General features: G+C 48.1%; 1 protein-coding gene across 1 annotated transcript in view; it reads left to right on the forward strand.

Moving 5' to 3' along the window:
* The window catches only part of DLG3 (discs large MAGUK scaffold protein 3), a 53,770-nt gene that overhangs the window by 32,335 nt on the left and 2,843 nt on the right, over positions 1–18,592 (forward strand). The window contains 9 exon segments of the mRNA XM_026485795.3: positions 8,532–8,708; positions 8,931–9,006; positions 11,803–11,848; positions 13,581–13,622; positions 14,937–14,987; positions 15,617–15,718; positions 16,301–16,473; positions 16,875–16,984; positions 17,798–17,889. Coding sequence (XP_026341580.1) covers positions 8,532–8,708; positions 8,931–9,006; positions 11,803–11,848; positions 13,581–13,622; positions 14,937–14,987; positions 15,617–15,718; positions 16,301–16,473; positions 16,875–16,984; positions 17,798–17,889 — 869 coding nt within the window.

Genomic DNA, 18,592 nt, shown 5'->3' on the forward strand with positions numbered 1-18,592 from the left:
CCCAGTCTTCTTCCCACTCAAGGAAGGAAATCATGTTGGGGCATCTGTAGTCTCTATTCCAGAAACTGTGTCAGAAATATTGGCTTGATCATCAAAGAAGGCTGGAGAAAGCTCCTTCTCGTCACCAAGCAGACATTAATTGTGCAACTGTCCTGTGCTTATAGCCCAGGGTGGTGCTTAGGAGAGCCTGACTTTGTCTTGTTCGTTAACGAGTTTCAGTAGTGGATTAAAATGCCACTGAGGTGATTCTGGCAGGCTTCACTATCTGACAGAATTGGGGGGGTGACAAGAATATACATCTTAAAAAGCAATAGCAATTTCTGTCGTGTTCAGGGCTACCAGAGGACGCGGCAGAGTTTCCTGTGTCCGTGATTCTTGAACTGCCTATTGCTAGAGCATATTTCCCTAACAGCAGTCCTGGACCTGTGCTCATAATCCCCTCAGCTGACCCTACAGGTGTTGTGACCCCAAATGTTCACATATTGCGGGGCAATTGGTCCTTGACCGCCCGTCTAACGTCATAACTGACCTTTAAGGCCTGAGACTTTGAAGTAGACTAAAAACAGTGCCCTTCCTTGTTCTCCATGTTCCCTTCTGCACAGAGTACCACGAAGACCTGACTCGCTGTCAGCTGCACTTGTGGCTCTTTGATGACCCATCTTGTGTCGACCTGAGTACTCTAGTGTGGGCTTTTAGGCTGCTTTTTGGAAGCTGCTAGCAATTTTAGCTCTCGCAGTAAGGTCAAGAGCTGATGAGTGACTATTGCCTTATGGCTCTCGGAGCATGCTTCACATGGACCAGGCAAAAGAGGGACTGCTCAATTTTCAAATAATATGTGCCTTTTATCTGGTACTTTCTGTAGCTCAGACTGCTGTAACAAAGTACCATAGATTGGGTGGCTTAAACAACAGGCAGTTATTTCTCCCAGTTCTGGACACTTGAAAGTCTAAAAAGTAGGTGCCGGCGGATTCAGGTTCTGGTGAGCAACACCCCCCCAACTTTCCTGGCTCGTAGATGGCCACCGTCTTGCCGTGTCCTCACCTGGCCTTTCCTGGGTGCATGCAAGGACAGAGGGAGAAAGAGAGAAATCTCTCCTTGTCTCTTCCTCTTCTCATAGGAGAACTATCTCCTTCATGACCTTATACGAACCAAATTACCTCCCTAAGGCTCCATCTCCAAATACCATCACCTGAAAGGTTAGGACCTCAATGTATGAATTTTGGCAGAACACGAACATTCAGCCCACAACACTGACCAAAGGAAGGAAGCAGTGTCTTAGACCCCAACTGGCATGGGAGGGAAATGCAGTGGGAGGACTCTGAGGGATAGCAACTGGAGAGTAACTGGGAGGGTGTTTTGTGACCCACTCCCCCAGCCTGATCTCCTCCACCGTTCATGAGCATCAGACACGGCCTTAGTTCGCAAAGGGCTTCCCCTTTGGTGATATACTATGAAAGATTTTAAAACTGCGAGAGTTAAATAGCCGTAAGTAGAAAACATTAAGAAAGGTCATTGCTAAATACATAGTATGAATTTGGAAGAAAGAAATTTGGAGTGGACAGGGTCACGGAGAAGGGTGGGACTTGGGTTGAGCCTGGCGGGTGTTGCCCATGAGGGTGAGAAGGGGGCCGGCAGAGCCCCCCCCACCTCCCCAGGCCGCACAGATGGCTGGAGCCAACGGCAGAGGGGTGGGCGCGCAACTAGGTGAGTGCAGCAGAAGCAGCCACTTGTCTTTGAGGCTGAAGTGCTGAAGTGCTCTTGTTTATTTTGCTTGGAGAAACCTGTCCAGCCGGTTTCCTTGGTGGTTGCCATTTTCTTTGCATTCCTGTTCACCAAGACACTGAGGTGGCTGTGCCAGGTGCTTCTGATTTCTCTGGATCTTTTAGACCCAAACCTCACAATTTAGGATCTGAACTGCAGAGACTTTGGCCTGGTAATCTGTTTACTTTGAGCTGATTATCTTGCTGCTTTCCTGTCCGGCAGTGAGGTCCCAGCTGAAGGGAAGATTAGGCAAAGTCCCCCAGAGCACGTGTATTATGTGGGCAGGTGCACGCAGCTCTTAGGGGATACTGTTTGAAAGGTCACCACTTACACAACATATCTTTCAAGACCTTTGGCAGTGCTTTCTCCTTAGGAAGATAGGCAGCAGCACTTAAAGCTGCCGTGCTGAAGCTTAGCTCGGGAACTCCAACCTGCAGACCCTGGGAAGTGAGCATCTGCTTTTCCTGCTGGTGTGACTTGGCTCCGGAAGGCTGCTTCGTTGCCCACTTTCACTTTGTTTTTACATGCCACATTTTCTTTGGGCCAGTCTTTACCCTGCTTTTAAGAGAAGTCGGTGTTTTTCTGGCCTGGCCATAATGTTTGAGAAGTTGCAGGAAAACCCAGGATCTGGCTTTCCCTTGCTTCACAGAGAGCGTGGCCATAACCAAGGAGGAACATATTCAGGGTTGAAGAACAATCTTTTATGTAGACCACTTACTGTGATCTTAGGCTGTAGATGATAGTATTTCCATAAGCTTTGTTCTCTCCTGGCATAGTGTTTCCCTCTGAACTGACCAGTCCTCAACTCAGAGGCTTTCTTGAAATTCTTTTTATCTAGACCCAGAAAGAATAAAGGGTTTCTGAGGTGCCTAGTCTCCCAACACACCATCTTGTCAATAAACTCACGTACACGGGGTGGGACCAAGGTACCAGAGTGGTTAAATGTGATTCTAGGTGTCTGGAGACAAATAGGTATTGGCTTTCTTTTTTTCTGCTCACTCTTTTTGAGTCAGAGGTTGGAAAGTTTTGTTGCTATGTCATCTGGGCCTTCCATGTATAGGATTTCAGTTTCAGGACAGTGGTTAAAGTCCTGTTTAAAAGGGGTGGTATGGTATCTGCCTTGACTTTCTCTAGTGCTTGCCCTAAGGATAAAAAGGGGTGGGTGGGAGGATATATCCATGTTGTGGAGAAAGGTTTTCCTTAATCCTCTTACCAGTTCCCACCTGAGGCATTTGTAACAAGCAGTCAGTTCCTGTCACTTTTAGATTCTAGGCTGTTCCTAAGACAGATCATCACTGCTAGATGGCCACAGTTTAGCATGCTTCTTAAAGATCTCACATAGGCAGTCGATACTTTTTCAAAATAAAATTTAAAAAAAAAATTTTTAAAGATTATTTATTTTAGAGAGAGAGAGATGGGATGGTGAGAGGGGCAGAGGGAGAGAGAATCTCAAGCAGACTCTGCACTGGGTGCAGAGCCCGACACAGGGCTGGATCTCACGACCCTGAGATCATGACCTGAGCTGAAATCGAGAGTCGAATGCTTCACTAGCTGTGCCACCCAGCTGCCCCCAAAATTCATTAAGGTCTAAGTTACGTACTTTTTTCTGATTCCATAAAATATACATCATTTGAAAGGTGGTTTCAGTTTACTACACAGCCTGTTCTCTTTTAGTTTTTTTTCTTTTCTTTTCTTTCTTTTTTTTTCTTTTCTTTCCTTTCTTTCTTTCTTTCTTTCTTTCTTTCTTTCTTTCTTTCTTTCTTTCTTTCTTTCTTTCTCTCTTTCTCTTTCTCTTTCTCTTTCTTTTCTTTCTTCTCTATGCCCAACGTGGGGCTTCAGACTCACGACCCTGAGATGAAGAGTCATGTGCTCTACTGACTGAGCCAGCCAGGCGCCCCTTGTTCTCTTTTAATTGTACCTTCCACATGAAAGTTTAGCCTGGTAATGATAAAAAAAAGCTGAGACCTTGAAGTCGGTCTCACAGCGCCTACTAAGTGAATGCCAGACTCCTTAGCTGGACTGCAGACTGAGCGCCTTGCACTGCAGCCAAATATGGGTCCTGCTGACCCCACCACACACCCTGTGTCGCTTGCCTCTAAGCCTTTGCTCATGTTGTTCTTTCTAGCCAGAAGGGCGTCTCCCCACCTCTCTCTTGAAATCCCGAACCTTCACTGAGGCCCAGTTCAAAAGTCAACCCTTCCTCATAGCTTCCCCAAGTTAGGTGTGACCTATGCTCCCTCTGAAAGCTTTTAGGCCTGGGCTTATCTCTCCTTCGTGCCTCTCACTACCACATACTTGGCCAGCACACTCTGTAAGGCCAGGACTTAATCTTGCTTTTGTGTCTCCCACCTATCAAACACAGCGCCCCACACAAAGTAGACAAAGTGAATGTTTGAATAATGGAAGAAAGGTATTTTTTAGACATAGCCAAGTGGGGAGTTAGCTTTTTTTTTTTTTTCCTGTTTGTAATGTGACTGTGACTTAGACCTCATGAAATGTTTCTGAGAATTAAGAGCCCCAGTGTGAGAGTCACCCACCGTACAACTCTAGGCGCCTCTGGGCCTGCTTTCTATCATTTCTGAGGAACTTTTCTAGCTCATAGTCAAATAAAGTTTTGTCGGGAAAAGAGAGAAAGTGGATTTAGAGAAAATCCACATTGTGGATTTGGAAAATAAATCACCGTCATGATAGTGGAGGGACTGGTGAGGGAATTGGGCATGTTTGACCTGGTAGAGAAGACTTAGGGAAGACTTGAGCTCATGAAATGCTGGAGCTAGAAAGAAACTTAGAGACCTCTGAGGCTCCGATGTCCTGCAAAGCTCTTTTTCCATTTGTAGTTCTGACTGATAGAAAAAGAAATTCTTGTTCATTCATTTTACATTCTCAATTGAGAATGACGTTACGGTTCAGAATTTCAAATTCATTTTCTTTTATTTCAAATTCAAATGTGCTGCCGTGTCTTTAACAAAATCATAGTTTAAAAACATACTTTATTCTGTTGTTCAGTGTTCCTCATCCACAAATTCATCAAACAAAATCCAGATAGACTTGGGGACCATTTTTTATTGGGAAACAGCCCCCCCCCCCTTTTTTTTTGCCTTGTTTGCCAGGGAACTTAGAGCCAAACATGTTCCTTACCGGAAGTAAATGACTCAGGCCAGGTGCTTTCTTTCCTTTTTTTTTTTTTTCCCTTAAACACCCAGAAGAGTGCCTGAGCATATTAGATGCTCAAAAATACTTGCTTAATTAATGAATATCCTTAAGAATAGAATATTGTATCATCTTTAAAAATAGTAGTTTGGATGAATAGTCCATGACATGGGAAATATTAATGATACAATTTCAAGTGACAACTAATGTTCCCAAATTTTACATATACACCATGTTTCCGTCTCAGTGAAATCTGTTTTTTGTGTACTTATTACATAATATTATACAGTATCACAACAATATGAAGAACGGTTCTGAGTTATATTAAATGTGATTTTTCTGTTTTTAGACTTTATGGTTTTCAAATAATCTATAATGAGCTTTTATAAATTTAAATTTTAATGAAATTCATGCATATGAATACTATAAAATCTCAAATACTACAATATCTTCTGCAAAAAAATACATCATTTTCCTATTCTCCTCTTTTCTGGCTCTACAGAGGAAACTGCTTTCAAATATTTTGGCTGTAACAAAAAGAAACAGTAAAGCTAAATAGACCTCTGTGTTAAATAAGTTACAAAATAATAGGGATGTTAGAAAAATAACCCGATAGGGGCACCTGGGTGGCACAGCGGTTAAGCGTCTGCCTTCAGCTCAGGGCGTGATCCCAGCGTTCTGGGATCGAGTCCCACATCAGGCTCCTCCGTTATGAGTCTGCTTCTTCCTCTCCCACTCCCCCTGCTTGTGTTCCCTCTCTCGCTGGCTGTCTCTGTCAAATAAATAAATAAAATCTTTAAAAAAAAAAAAAAAAGAAAGAAAAATAACCCGATAAAAAAATTAAGTGTTTCTGGCAGGAAAGAAACCATAGCGAAACCTTCTAGGAAAGGGAAGGTAGTTATTTATGGACACTATTTACATAATAATGTAAAATTAAATATCATTTATCCCCCCAAAATGTGATATAACTAAATTGGGAGGACAATGGCAAAAGGATAGGTGAGTGCTATCGAAAACCAGTATCTCAGGGCGCCTTGGTGGCTCAGTTGGTTAGGTTAAGCAACTGCCTTTGGCTCAGGTCGTGATCTCAGGGTCCTGGGATCGAGCCCAGCGTCAGGGTCCCTGCTCAGTGGCGAGTCTGCTTCTCCCTCTCCCTCTGTGATCTCTCTCGCTCTCTCAAATAAATAAATAAAATTTTTTTAAAAAGAAAAAAGAAAACCAATATCTAGTGTCTAAAATGTAAAAAAAAAAAAAAAGTAATCAACAAGTAGCAAGAAGCAGCAGTGGTTTCGAAATGTGTTAGAAAAGAGAAAGAAACAGCACAAATATTTGAAAGCAGTTTCTTTTTATGTTGACTTTATTTTTGAAAGTAAAGTTGTAAAAGGCCCCTGTGCCTGTGGGTAAAAGCAAAGCAGACGGCGCCGCCGGCCGTGTGCAGTGCTCACTGCTGGCTTTCTCAGTGACTGGGATCCACACTTACTTTGTTGTTACTTAGCTCGTGGTACGTGTGTCTTAATATGGTAAGGTATCTGAAATTCCTCTTGGAAGTGACCTGGCATATTAGTTTCATTTCAATCTCAGATGTTTAAAAAAATGACCAATAATTGGCTTCCTGACATCCAGAAAACATGTTTATATCAACTTGATCATATGTGCTCCAGCTTCTTACTGCTGTTGGCAAAGGTCAGATACGGTTCTGTGGGGTGCTAGAATATATATTGGATTGTCCCTGGATTGTCACCAGTAAGCTCTCCCTTCCAGTGTTTACAACCTCATCCTAATCTCTCCTAATTCATTTTAATATCTCCCTTCTTCCCTCCCCAAACTAATTTGTGCTTAATCCAAGTTCTGTTCTTTTCCTTACTACATTTGTTTTAATCTTTGAAGCCCAGAATGACATTTAGTGTTTCTCATTGTCACTTAGAATAAGGTCTTCACCGTGCACGTCTTCGTAGGAACATCTGACAAAATGCCTCCCTTGCTTTAGGAAACTGAGTTTCAAATGCAGGGCAAATGCATTCAGATTTGATCCTGTCACACGGAGCCGGGAAAGACGCTCTTGGGTTGAGAGCCTTGATCTGCTGGTCCGGCCTCTCTCCTTACTGCTTTGAGTGCATACACTGAGGGAGATAAAGGGCTTTATGTCAGAGTTTGGGTATTTTCACTTTCAAATAATCTGATACTGCTTTCTCAAGAATTCTGTTTCAAGAAGTTTAAAAAGTAGACGGGTAGTTCACTCTGCCCAGTTTTACTACCTTCTGTATTGCATTTGGGCCTGCACATGGGGAAATAGTGGGTTTTACTTCGCAGCTTCCAGCTGAGCCACAGACCACCGAACTACAGGTAGAAGTCTAAATCTTGGAACTAGTTCTTGGAAACGCACCGGGCTGTGTGTACAAAGGTGTTGACAGAGAATATAAAAAAGAGAGCCTAGATGGCGAGTAGAAAAATACAAACTTCTCACTGAAATCACCCATTCGCAGTGACTCTATGAGCAGAGATCCAGTGGATGAGAAAAGTAGACACTTCCGTGCAGGTGAGTTTATCCCGTGAAGCTGGGAGCTCCGGTGTGAAGCCCCAGCGTCACCAGAGCCGGACTCAGCCGTGGATGGTGAAGGATTTGAGCTTGTAGTTTGGGTTTAAATTTGCCTTCAGTCCACCCCACCCCACTCCACACGATGATCCCATTACATATGAGGGTGGATTGATGTTCCTAAAGGCTGTCTTGACTTGTCACTTCCCTGCTCAAATCTTCAGGGGCCACTGGATCAGGTATATTCAGGGCCTTCCAAAACTTGCCATGGACCTTTATTTCCAACCACATTTCCTAGGATTCCAGCTACAGCCAAGTTGGGCTCCTCCTTTTTCTCAAGCCTGGATGGTACAGCTCCTTTCCCGCCTTTCCCCACCTTCTCCTTTATCACTCTACTCTGCATGTCTTGTCAGAGGACCTGGCATCCATCCTAGGTCAGGCAGGCGTGTGATGTGGGTCACCTTATTCTTCCTCCCTGAGCCTCCCTCTCCCTCTGTGTAAGAGTCAGAGACTAAACTAGGAGGTTTCTTTGCAGGGTCCTTTTCAACTTTATCGTCGTGTGGGTGAATGTCAGCCTTAGCTTTTTCCTTCGTTGTCCCAGGACACGGGGTCCTTTTCTCTTTTGTGTCTCTGCAGCATTTACCATTCATTGTTTGACACCGTAGTTAACATTTTTATGTCCTGCCTTCAACTACTTTTTGAGGATATGTTTGTAAACCGAGGACGCCCTTTGGTAGAGCTAACTTGTTTCCCTGGGATGTGGGGGAGGGGGGGACTGTTGTGTGTTCTGCTCTGGACTTCTACCTTGTGTCTAGATAGAATCTTTGAGTCATTGGGACTCATGAAAGATTTTTCTCTTATTCCCCTTTTTGGGAGAATGGGATATTTCTTTGAGAAGAGGCACATATCTGTAACATCGAGACCAGAGGAAGGATGCAGTCTCCTGGGGAATTCCCTCTGGTCTGATCTGAGGCTTCTGGGTCTGTGCTGACTCTTTGGGTGGGCCTTCCTCTGCCATCCTTTCAAGAGTGCCAGGCTCCTGGTGTTCAGGGTTAGGATGATGACTTCATTTCGCTGTGTGTTTCAGGGCCCTGTTTGATTATGATCGAACTCGGGACAGCTGCCTGCCAAGCCAGGGGCTCAGCTTCTCCTATGGTGACATTCTGCACGTCATTAATGCATCTGATGATGAGTGGTGGCAGGCGAGACTGGTGACCCCGCATGGAGAAAGCGAGCAAATCGGCGTGATCCCCAGTAAGAAGAGGTGAGTGGTCATGATCTTGAGGCCTTCTTTGCCCTTTTGCTGGTATTGCTTTCTTTTGTACCTGTTATGCTCTGAGTTGCTTGAGAGCAGTGGATGTGTTGTATCATTCCTTTTCGGTAGAGTTGGTGCTCAAGACACAGTTATGACTCCGGGAGCCAAAGGTGGCTGCGGAGACCAAGCACTGGCAGTTAGTAACACGACTCCTTTCTGATTCCAAAACAGGGTGGAAAAGAAAGAAAGAGCTCGATTGAAAACCGTGAAGTTCCATGCCAGGACAGGGATGATTGAGTCGAACAGGGTAAGTGGGGATCCCCAAGGAAGTCAGCCAATATGTGAAGAGGAGTAAGAAGCTTGGAGTCTGTCTGCTGGATAAGACAACTGGGGAGCACAACAGAATCTCTTTTTCAGGGGGCTGACTCTGTCCTATCAGAACACTGACTGCTTTTCAGAAAGCAGAGAGAGGGCACTGAAACTCTGTGTCCAGTCTGTACTCCTTCCCCCTTCCCCCTGGGTTACTGGCTCTGGAAGATGTGTTGGAGTTGCACTGTCTGGAAAGGCTGACTTGTTCCGGGTACATGAAGCCATCTGTGGGTATCTCCCTGGTCGCAGACCCTGTCAGAGCTGTGGGGACCCTGAACAGAACCTGGCCTTGTTACCCAGCGAGGAAGGCCAGCCTCAGAGCTCCGACCACCTCCCCTCAGACCAATGAGGCATGAGAGCTCAGTCATTCACCCCTTTTCTTCTGTGAGCTTCGCAGGCCAAAGAACTTCTGGAGCGGTAGAGGGAAGCGAAACACGGAGTAGATGACTCTGTGTGTATCAGTGGCACCTTAGGGCATGTGTCCAGGAGGCTACGGTGACCTTTGTCCTTTAGAAAGTGCCAGTGAGTGCTGTGAGTCTGGATTAAGTAGACACCTCTAACATCCCTACAACATTTTCCTGTAAACATAATTTTCCTCTTACATCAACTTTCATTTAATCTCATAGACTCCATTTGTGAGAAATGGTCTTTTATTTAGCTCACCATTGTCTCCATTTTAGTTTTTCTTGCATGCTTTAAAATCCATTGTTCTGTTTTTTTTTCTTCTGTCCTTCCCCTCCATCTTCATGTTCTTTCACAGTCGATCAAAACGAAACGTAAAAAGAGTTTCCGCCTCTCTCGAAAGTTTCCATTTTACAAGAGCAAAGAAAACATGGCCCAGGAGAGCAGCATACAGGAACGTAAGTAGCAGCAGGGTACAGAGAGCAGACTGTCCACAGCCCCGCCCTCTCTTCCTCATTTGCACCTCCCCTTATGAGAAGATGCGGAAAGCGTGTGTGTGTGTGTGTGTGTGTGTGTGTGTGTGTGTGTGTGTCTGTCCGTCCGTCCGTCCATGCGTGCATGTGTGTGTGTGCGTGTGCATATTTGCTTATTTGCAGTCAGTGTAGAAATTGGTCTGCACAGGGAGACGTTGGGTCTCTCTTATCCAGCTGCTCACTCCGAAAGAAAGTTGAAGGCTCTAAGGACCAACTGGTTCCAAGGCTGGCCTACCAGGGCATCCCTGGCACTGGCATTGGGGGTGCCAGGCCAAGCTCTGCTGTGGTAGTGATCAGTTCTCAGCCATAGCGTCAGGTTTAGAAGAATGGTTTCTCAAGAGAACCAGGTCTAGGGACTCAGCGTTGCTCTCCTGGCTTCTTCCTCCTGTGTTTTCTTTCCCTTAACTTCATTCATCTGTGTTAAGAGAAGAGCCTTTTCTTCCCTGGACACCTGGAGTTGGACCTGCTTCTTGAATTACGTGCATGTGCATATGTCCACATGGCTCCAACAGACTCACTGTCATTCCAGATACAGAGCCAGCCTTCAAAATAAAATTCTTCCTGCTTAAGGAAATGACGTAGAAGGGGGATTACTCAACATGGGCTAAATAAAGATTTATTAAACAACAGTAAATGGTAGAAAAGGCCATAAGCTGACTTTTAAGAACCAACGTAATCCTGAGAAATATTCATATTCTACCATATGCCTCGGAAATTAACTGCTCTGACCCTCACCTTAAACACCAGGTCAAGCTGGTAAAACACTTCTCATATGGCTCATGGTGGATTGTAAGCCTCTCCTCTGCTGCCTCTTAAGGAAGGGCCTTGGGGTCCTGGACTGTTGGGACTGGCAGGAGACTGACTTTGTCTAGGCCAGCCTGATTCATGGTCATGGTCTATGTAGGTCATTGCTGTCTGTAGTGGTAGCTAGTCAATCCAAGGGTGCCTTCATCCAAATGGAGGTTATGGGTCATAATCCTGAGTAGCCCAGTAAGAAGCAGGAGCTGCAGTTGGTTCTGCTCATGAGTGGTGGGAGACGGTCTGAAGGGAGGTCACCACAGTTCCCTGGATCAGCCTCAGAACCTCCATGCTCGATCTTACCTGGGGAGGGTTCGCTGTTGGGTGGCCCAGCTGAGGGGTGGGGGCTTCCTGTTGGGTGAGAGTTGAAACCACTTAGTGCTTATCCTCCAGAAGCTGAGCTCATCCCCTGTGGTCTGCACAACTCAGGTCAGCTTTGAAGGCCACACCTGACACTGCACAAAGCTTTCCCTGAAGGGTCGGGACAGAGTGAGTCAGTATTAGGTGAAGGCTCCCTGGGATGATGATAATTCTGCCTGCTCTGTGGTGCACCCTCAGAGGGAAGTGGTGATTACAAGGGCCGAGCAGAGACCTGGGCTCTATAAGTACAAATTCAGCCAAAACAGGTACTCGAAGCCTTGGAGAGTCTACCTGTTCTGTCCTGTTGGGGCTGTAGACTGTAGACCACCTCAGAAAGATAGTCCGCTCCAAAGCCCTCTGGCAGCAAGTTGGGCAGTATGAAGCACCCGTATCTTATCTGATCTGGGGTGTTCTTTCTGTAGCAAAATTCTTAACCTCACTATAATTATAGGTCTTCATAGTATTTCATACTTCTGTCACTAATGCTCACCTGGCTCTGTATTCTTCCTTCCCCTTGTCTTTTTTCTCTATTTTCTCTTTTGTCCCAATTCTTTCCCTCCCTCCCTCCCCCCTCCCTCCCTCCCTCCCTCCCTCCCTCCCCTCCTCCCCTCTCTCTTTGTCCTTGCTGTCTGTGAAATCAGGACTTCCCTGGGTTAAGTGACGATTATTATGGAGCAAAGAACCTGAGTAAGTCAAACTTACACACCACTAACTGTATTTCTGGCATGAGTGGAGATGCTGGGGTTGGGGGTATAGGGAACGTGGGTGAGGGCAAAGGGTGAGGGGAGGACAAAGTTGTGAGGACTCTGACACCACAGCAGGAGGAGGAACAAGTGGCTCTGAATGTCACACTTTTGCTCTGGATCCCTGGTACCCTAATAAAAGCCTATCATTCACGTCTGTGTTTTCCTTTTGTACCTTGAAGGGGTGGGGAGCCATCTTGGCGCCCCGCCTTAGAAATGAGGTGGGCAAGAAGTACTTCTCCAGGGGTGACCACTCAGCTCATCTCTAGCCTATTGTTGAGGTGAGGGGTGCCCGATGGTTGGCTTCTTCTCCTAACGACACAGCACCAAAGAATTGGGCTTAAGAATGAGCTGTTTTGGTCTCTCTAACTAGGGGCAAGAGTACTGTGAAGCCCTTTACCCATCATGCATCTGGGACATCCCAGCAGGTCCAGGGGCCTCGGCAAACAGCCTTGGGCTAGCTTTCCATGGAGCATCTCTAGGGGGCTGAGCTGGTAGGGGGGTCTCAGCGGCATTTATGGACCATCTATACATATGTATCTAGCGCCTTAGCTCAGGAAAACTCTGACCTGTCCTCTCTGGAAAATAATTTTAGAGTGGAAAATGAAGGGACCGAGAGGACGGCATCTTAGCGTCCCCTCTGTGCACAGTGGGGCACGTACATGGCTGTGCTGGGCAGGTTCTGTCAGCGTATACTCTCCTTCAATAAGTGATAAAGGTGTGAAGGTAAAGGAGCTTCCGGGGGGATTGCTCAAGAACTAGCCTTGGGTGACAGCTCATGCAGTCCTTCCTACGGGGCCACAGCATATCGCAGTCTGGAACAGTGTCATCTTGGCTGAAACGAGCAGTGTCTCTGTCCATCATTTGTTATGTTCATGTTTCATCTTCATTTGCCTGTTGTCTTGGGAGCACTGGCCTTTGTTTGGGCCAAACTGCCCCTTGTGCCTCCTTTGAGCGTGGCGGCTGTGCCCACACTCAGACGTGGGCAAGTCCCAGTGGTCTGAGACAGGACGGTTGTCTTGGCCTCCCAGTGTTCTGTGTTTGTCGTCTCCGTATTTTGACGCGTCTGTCTTACTGTGGATGGAGGAGCATCCTCCCGCCCCACTGAGGCCAAGCTAGGAGGAGGAGGAGGCTAGATGATAGTGGTGGCAGAAGGGCTGCTGGTCCCACCGAACAGTCAGAGCCTCATTCCCTGGTGACAGCTCAACTTACCAGTGCTTAACCTCTTAGTTCTGGAGCACTGCACAACTCTGTACTTCGGGGGCTCTGTCTGGGGGAGGGAATTCAGGAGCAGCCTGGTCCCCGGACTCCTTGCTACTGTCACTGCCTGTCCTTTCCTGTTGTTAGCCTTGGGAGATGCATTTTGAGATAGGATTTGGAAACCATCCAAGTCAGTTCTTTTGATTCAGATGAAGAGGATGCTGCTGAAGAATGGAAGGCTTGTAGTGTATAGGGAGGGACTCGGCCAACCGAGAGGGCTCTGGGGACAAGTATGAGGTGGCCGGGGGCTCAGGACTGGAGCTCTGCCTTCCAGTTGGTAGCCTGGATGTGGCAGGCCTCCTGCGGCCTGACTTGGCAGCTCAGTGTCTTGCCTCCTGGAGGATCTGAGTTTTGTGCCGCGTGTGACCTCTCAGTGGTGTGTTCTGAATCGGAGTCTCTTTCTTGTTGGCTTGCAGAGGGAGTGACATCCAACACCAGTGACAGCGAAAGCAGTTCCAGTAAGTGTGTGTCGTTCTCCCCCATGTCGTGTAGCGCCACCATGTGTCCCAGCCATCCTCATTCCAGCGTTGCATGGCTGCCATTTCTGTTCAGAGGCTAGTGCTTCGTTTAGCCATGTACACTTTGAGATCCTGGAAATGCTGTGGCCATTTTGTCCTGATGGGGTGGGGCTTAGGCCATGAATTAAAGGAGAGTATAAGGCCTGCACTCTGGCCAGGACCTGACCTAAAGCCGTCCCTGGGGCCCTGGAAAGGGTGAGCTGCCAGTGAGTAAATCCCTGCCATGGGCATCCTGGGCTGTAAATGCTGCCAGTTTTACAGATTTGCTTAGAGACCAAAAGACAAATGGCTCCTGTGGGATGTTGTCCTGAATTGCCTTTCCAGGGCTGTAGGACCTCCCAGGTTAAGGCTCGGTGTCTTTGTCTTCTTGCTGGGTTAAGCGATCTGGTAACTGCCCAGTTTTCCTGCAGAGATCCCGTAACCAAGCCAGAGAAGCCACAGTTGGATCCCCACAAACTTTGGGAGCACTGGCCTCTCAGGAGCTGTGGCTGGAGGTCTTGCACAATCTGCCCACGAGTCTCAGGCTCAGAGGAAGCCTGTGAGCAGGCATCCTGGGGCTTGATGCAAATACTGCTGCCTTCCCCAGCCCTGCTGTCAGCCCCTAGGGGACTTCCAGGCACCCCGAACCAAGTGGCTTGGTGGCTATTTTAGGGGAAGTTCATCACTGTTAGGATGTATGGAGCTCTACCATGAGGAGAGTGCAGGGCTCAGCGTTGCTCTTAAAGGGGACTGGGGACCTTAGCCCAGCCTTGAGCCACTTATCTGGATATTTCTTCCAGCGCAGGGGGGATAAGTAGACCCTTAAAAGGGCAAAGTTAGCCTGCATGAGTGCCCTGACTCCCCTGCCTGCAGATTAGGGGACATGGGCAGTATTTCTCGATCAGTTGAAGCTTCCCTGTGGTTCTTACCAGAGCAAGAGGGTAATTGAGCACAGTTGACTGTTACCTATAAGAGCAGTTCCTGAGAAATGGAGGTGGTTTTTGGTGGAGGCTTCATGGCTTCTGGGTCATGTCCCTTTGGTCAGCTGTATTTTGCTGAACAAGAGGACTCCTGACTCCTGTCCCAGGGGTGGTGAAGGGCTTCCTGTGCTTTCTTGCCAGTGGGTAGCAGACAGGCCCATAGGGCAGATGGTAGCAAGTACCACCTGACAAGGCTGTTTTCTGGCAGAGGTGGGGCTGAGGTGAATGTTGTAGGGGAACCAGGACACAGGGAGGCAAATTACAAAGTGCTAACGTGTCCCCTTTTTTGTTGCAGAAGGACAAGAGGATGCAATTTTGTCATATGAGCCAGTGACACGGCAAGAAAGTAAGCCCCCTTCGGAGAGTCTTGCCTTCAAGCTAGTCTCGTGGTCATGGGGCCCAACACAGTGGTTGGCTATGTCAGCGGAGGGAAGACAGTTGGGGGGTGGGAAGGCGTGGCTCGTCGCACATCCAGCCCCTGGGCACCTCCTTCTCTTCTACGTCTTCCTGTCTTCCTCGTGTTATAGAAAAGGGGGAAGGAAGCCCAGTGTGCACCCCTCACCATACCTTTGTTGCTGCCAGGGTGCCTTCCAGAGGATAGGACCGGTTGACAAAGAGGGCAAGGGCCAGTCTCAGTGGGTGTGACCGTTGCCAAAAGAGAGGTCCTGGTCCGGTCCCTCCCTATAGTGGTTCCTCAGAAAAAAACCTTGCTTAGCTGCTGGTGCCCATGCAGAGATTTCTCCTGAATCTGTTGGAAGGGGAGATGCTTCTGATTTCAGACTTGCCTTGGACTTAGATATTTTCAAATTAAAGGCTGTCTGATGTCTTTGTAGTTAAAAGCCAGGGAATGGCCACGGACACTCAGCCCTGTCTGAGTGGTGGCTCCAGAGCTTCGGTGTTCTAGGCAGACTTGGAGGTGGAAGAGGCCATCTGGTGGGAGGCCTCGCTCACAACCTCCATGCTCTCTTTCTCCAGTTCACTATGCAAGGCCTGTGATCATCCTGGGCCCAATGAAGGACAGAGTCAATGATGACCTGATCTCGGAGTTCCCGCATAAATTTGGATCCTGTGTGCCACGTAAGAGCCCAGGAAGACTTTGGAAGGGAGGCCTTAGTGTCCTGGGAACGATTGCTCTGATGTGCTATGGAAAGGGTCTGGGGCCAGGTACTAGGGTTCTCTGGGAACAGGGTCTAACACGCTGGAAGAGATTAGGCAGCAGATTTTCCCACAAGGCTAATGGGGTTGGGAGGCCTAATTAGTCAGGCTGACCTGCTTCCTCCCCTAGAGAGAAGTTTTGAGTGGTGATGGTCAGGAAGGATTGGAGTAATGGGGGGCCCGGTCCAAGTGCTGTTGGCACGGCCCCATGCGCAGCTGGTTAGGTTCACTGGCTCCTGTGCCACATTTGGCATCTTCTGCCAGGTTCTGGCCCAGGAAACCCTACCTTTCTGGTCCAGTTTAAACTAAAGCAAATAGCTCCGTGTGTGTGAGCCCTGGTAGTTACAAGAGAAGTAGGCAAGACACACTTCTTTCCAGCTACTCTCCCCCCTACTCACCTGGAATATATTGGAGTGGCCTCGGGGCCCAGGTGAGAGAGAAACAGGTCATCTCTTTTGGCCTGGGGCAGGTCATTGTCCGTGAGCATTTCCTTTCTTCCCTCAGATACCACTCGACCTCGGCGTGATAATGAGGTGGATGGCCAAGACTACCACTTTGTGGTCTCCCGAGAACAGATGGAGAAGGATATTCAGGACAACAAGTTCATCGAAGCAGGCCAATTTAACGATAATCTGTATGGGACCAGCATCCAGTCAGTGCGGGCAGTTGCAGAGAGGGTAAGAAGAGAGAGGGCCCTGCTAAATATAACCCTCAAAGGAAAAACCGAAATGTCCCTGCTGACATCCCATTAGGGTCTGCCTCCTCCGGGCACGGGGCCTACCAAAGGCACGCCGGCTCTGCGTGTCCCCAGCCCCTGGATGGAGGTGGCTGTGTCTCCTCCATGCAACCCACCCCAGCGTGTCACCGACATGAATAGGGACCCCTCTGCAGATGTGGCCTTCTCTGGCTAATAGGAGCAAAAGGTGGGGCCTGGGTGCCTTAGTGGTAGAATCTTCCAGAACTCTTTGGGTGGCCCTGGGTTCCCCCCCAGGCAGATGTTTGGGTTGCCACTGGGTAAGTGCTTGGGGCTGGGTAGATGGGGACTGGGTGGGCTGGTAACAAGTCTTTGCCTTTTCAGGGCAAGCACTGCATCTTAGATGTGTCTGGCAATGCTATCAAGAGGCTGCAGCAAGCACAACTTTACCCCATTGCCATCTTCATCAAGCCCAAGTCCATTGAAGCACTTATGTAAGTATTCGCGAGTCTCGGACACTCCCAGCTAGGAGAGGGCCCTGGAAGGGAACAAGGAAATAAACTGATTTGTTGGGCAGGGTAAGACCCTGTGGAAGCTCCAGGGCAAGTCTGTACCCCAGCTGGTCCCTGAGGGCTCCTTCTGATTTGAGTGCCCGCGCCTGTATTGCGGTTGCACTTCTAAACCTGGCAGGTTCGGGGAAGATGTTGAGCCGTGGGCCACTGCTGCTCTTGGAGGGCAGCTGAGCAGATTTTCAGGGAGCCTGGGAGCAATCCTTTACGTTAATCAAAGCATAGGATCCGGGGGCTACCTGGGTGGCTCAGTCAGTTGAGCATCCGACTCTTGGTTTCGGCTCAGGTCATCGTCCCAGGGTCCCAGGGTCAGGAGATCGAGCCCTACTTCAGGCTCCTCGCTCAGTGGGGAGTCTGCTGGAGAGTCTCCGTCTGCCCCTCCCCCCGCCTGTGTGCTCTCCAAAATAAATAAATAAATCTTTAAAACAAAAGATTCTCTCTCCCTCTGCCCCTGCCCTCCCCTCCCCGCCCCAGCTCATGCGCTCTCTCTCTTAAAAAAAACAAACACATAAAATCCAGTCTGGGGGGCGCCTGGGTGGCTCAGTTGGTTAAGCGATTGCCTTTGGCTCAGGTCATGATCCTGGAGTCCTGGGATGGGGACCTACATCAGGCTCCCTGCTCAGCGGGGTGTCTGCTTCTCCCTCTGCCCCTCCCCTCCTCATGCTTTCTCTCTCAAATAAATAAAATCTTTAAAAAAAAATCCAGTTTGGTACCATTTTTCTTCTCTGTCTTTGGCAGGGAAATGAACCGACGGCAGACATACGAACAAGCAAATAAGATCTATGACAAAGCCATGAAACTGGAGCAGGAGTTTGGAGAGTACTTCACAGGTAAAAAGCCCTGCTGCCCAGCTCGGGTAACGCGGGACCAGCCCAACACCTGTAAGTGTCTCCAAAAGGCTTAGGTACCCAGCACAGAGTTTCTGGAAGCTTTGGAGGTCAGACCTTTGCAAACTACTTAAGTTCCTTCCATCCAGCTGGAGGAGTTTAGCCCGTGTGAAGTACCGACCACCACCACCGACTGCTGCCTTGGATCGCTTTGTTCGTCTTGTCTCCCTTTGTTCGTCTTGTCTCCATGTCCCTACCAGATGGGAGGCTCCCTGTGTTACTTGGCTTCTCTCCCTCCCAGCTCCTCCCCCCAGTGGAGTCCTCGGTTTTGCGTGTTTTAGGTGCCGAATCCATGTTCGTTGGTGATGATGATCCCTCAGTGGGGTGTTCAAGTTGTCTATCACTGTGTGCGTGTGTGCACACGCGTGCTTGTATATGTGGCCACCTATTTTAGAAGTTCGGTTCCTAAAAGGCTGTTACGGTTTCTCAGTAACATGTTGCTTACCTTTAAAGTACAATCACAGGGAGGCGGGGGGGGGGGTGCGCTAGATGGGGGATGGGCAGTTAAGGGGGGCACTTGTTGGGATGAGCACTGGGTGTTGTATGTAAGTAACGAATCACTCAATTCTCCTGAAGCCAGTATTACCCTATAGGTTCAGTAACTAGAATTTGAAGAAAATAAAAATAAAGCACAGTGACATTTATG

Source organism: Ursus arctos, chromosome X (assembly GCF_023065955.2).
Source record: "Ursus arctos isolate Adak ecotype North America chromosome X, UrsArc2.0, whole genome shotgun sequence".
Lineage (NCBI taxonomy): Eukaryota > Metazoa > Chordata > Mammalia > Carnivora > Ursidae > Ursus > Ursus arctos.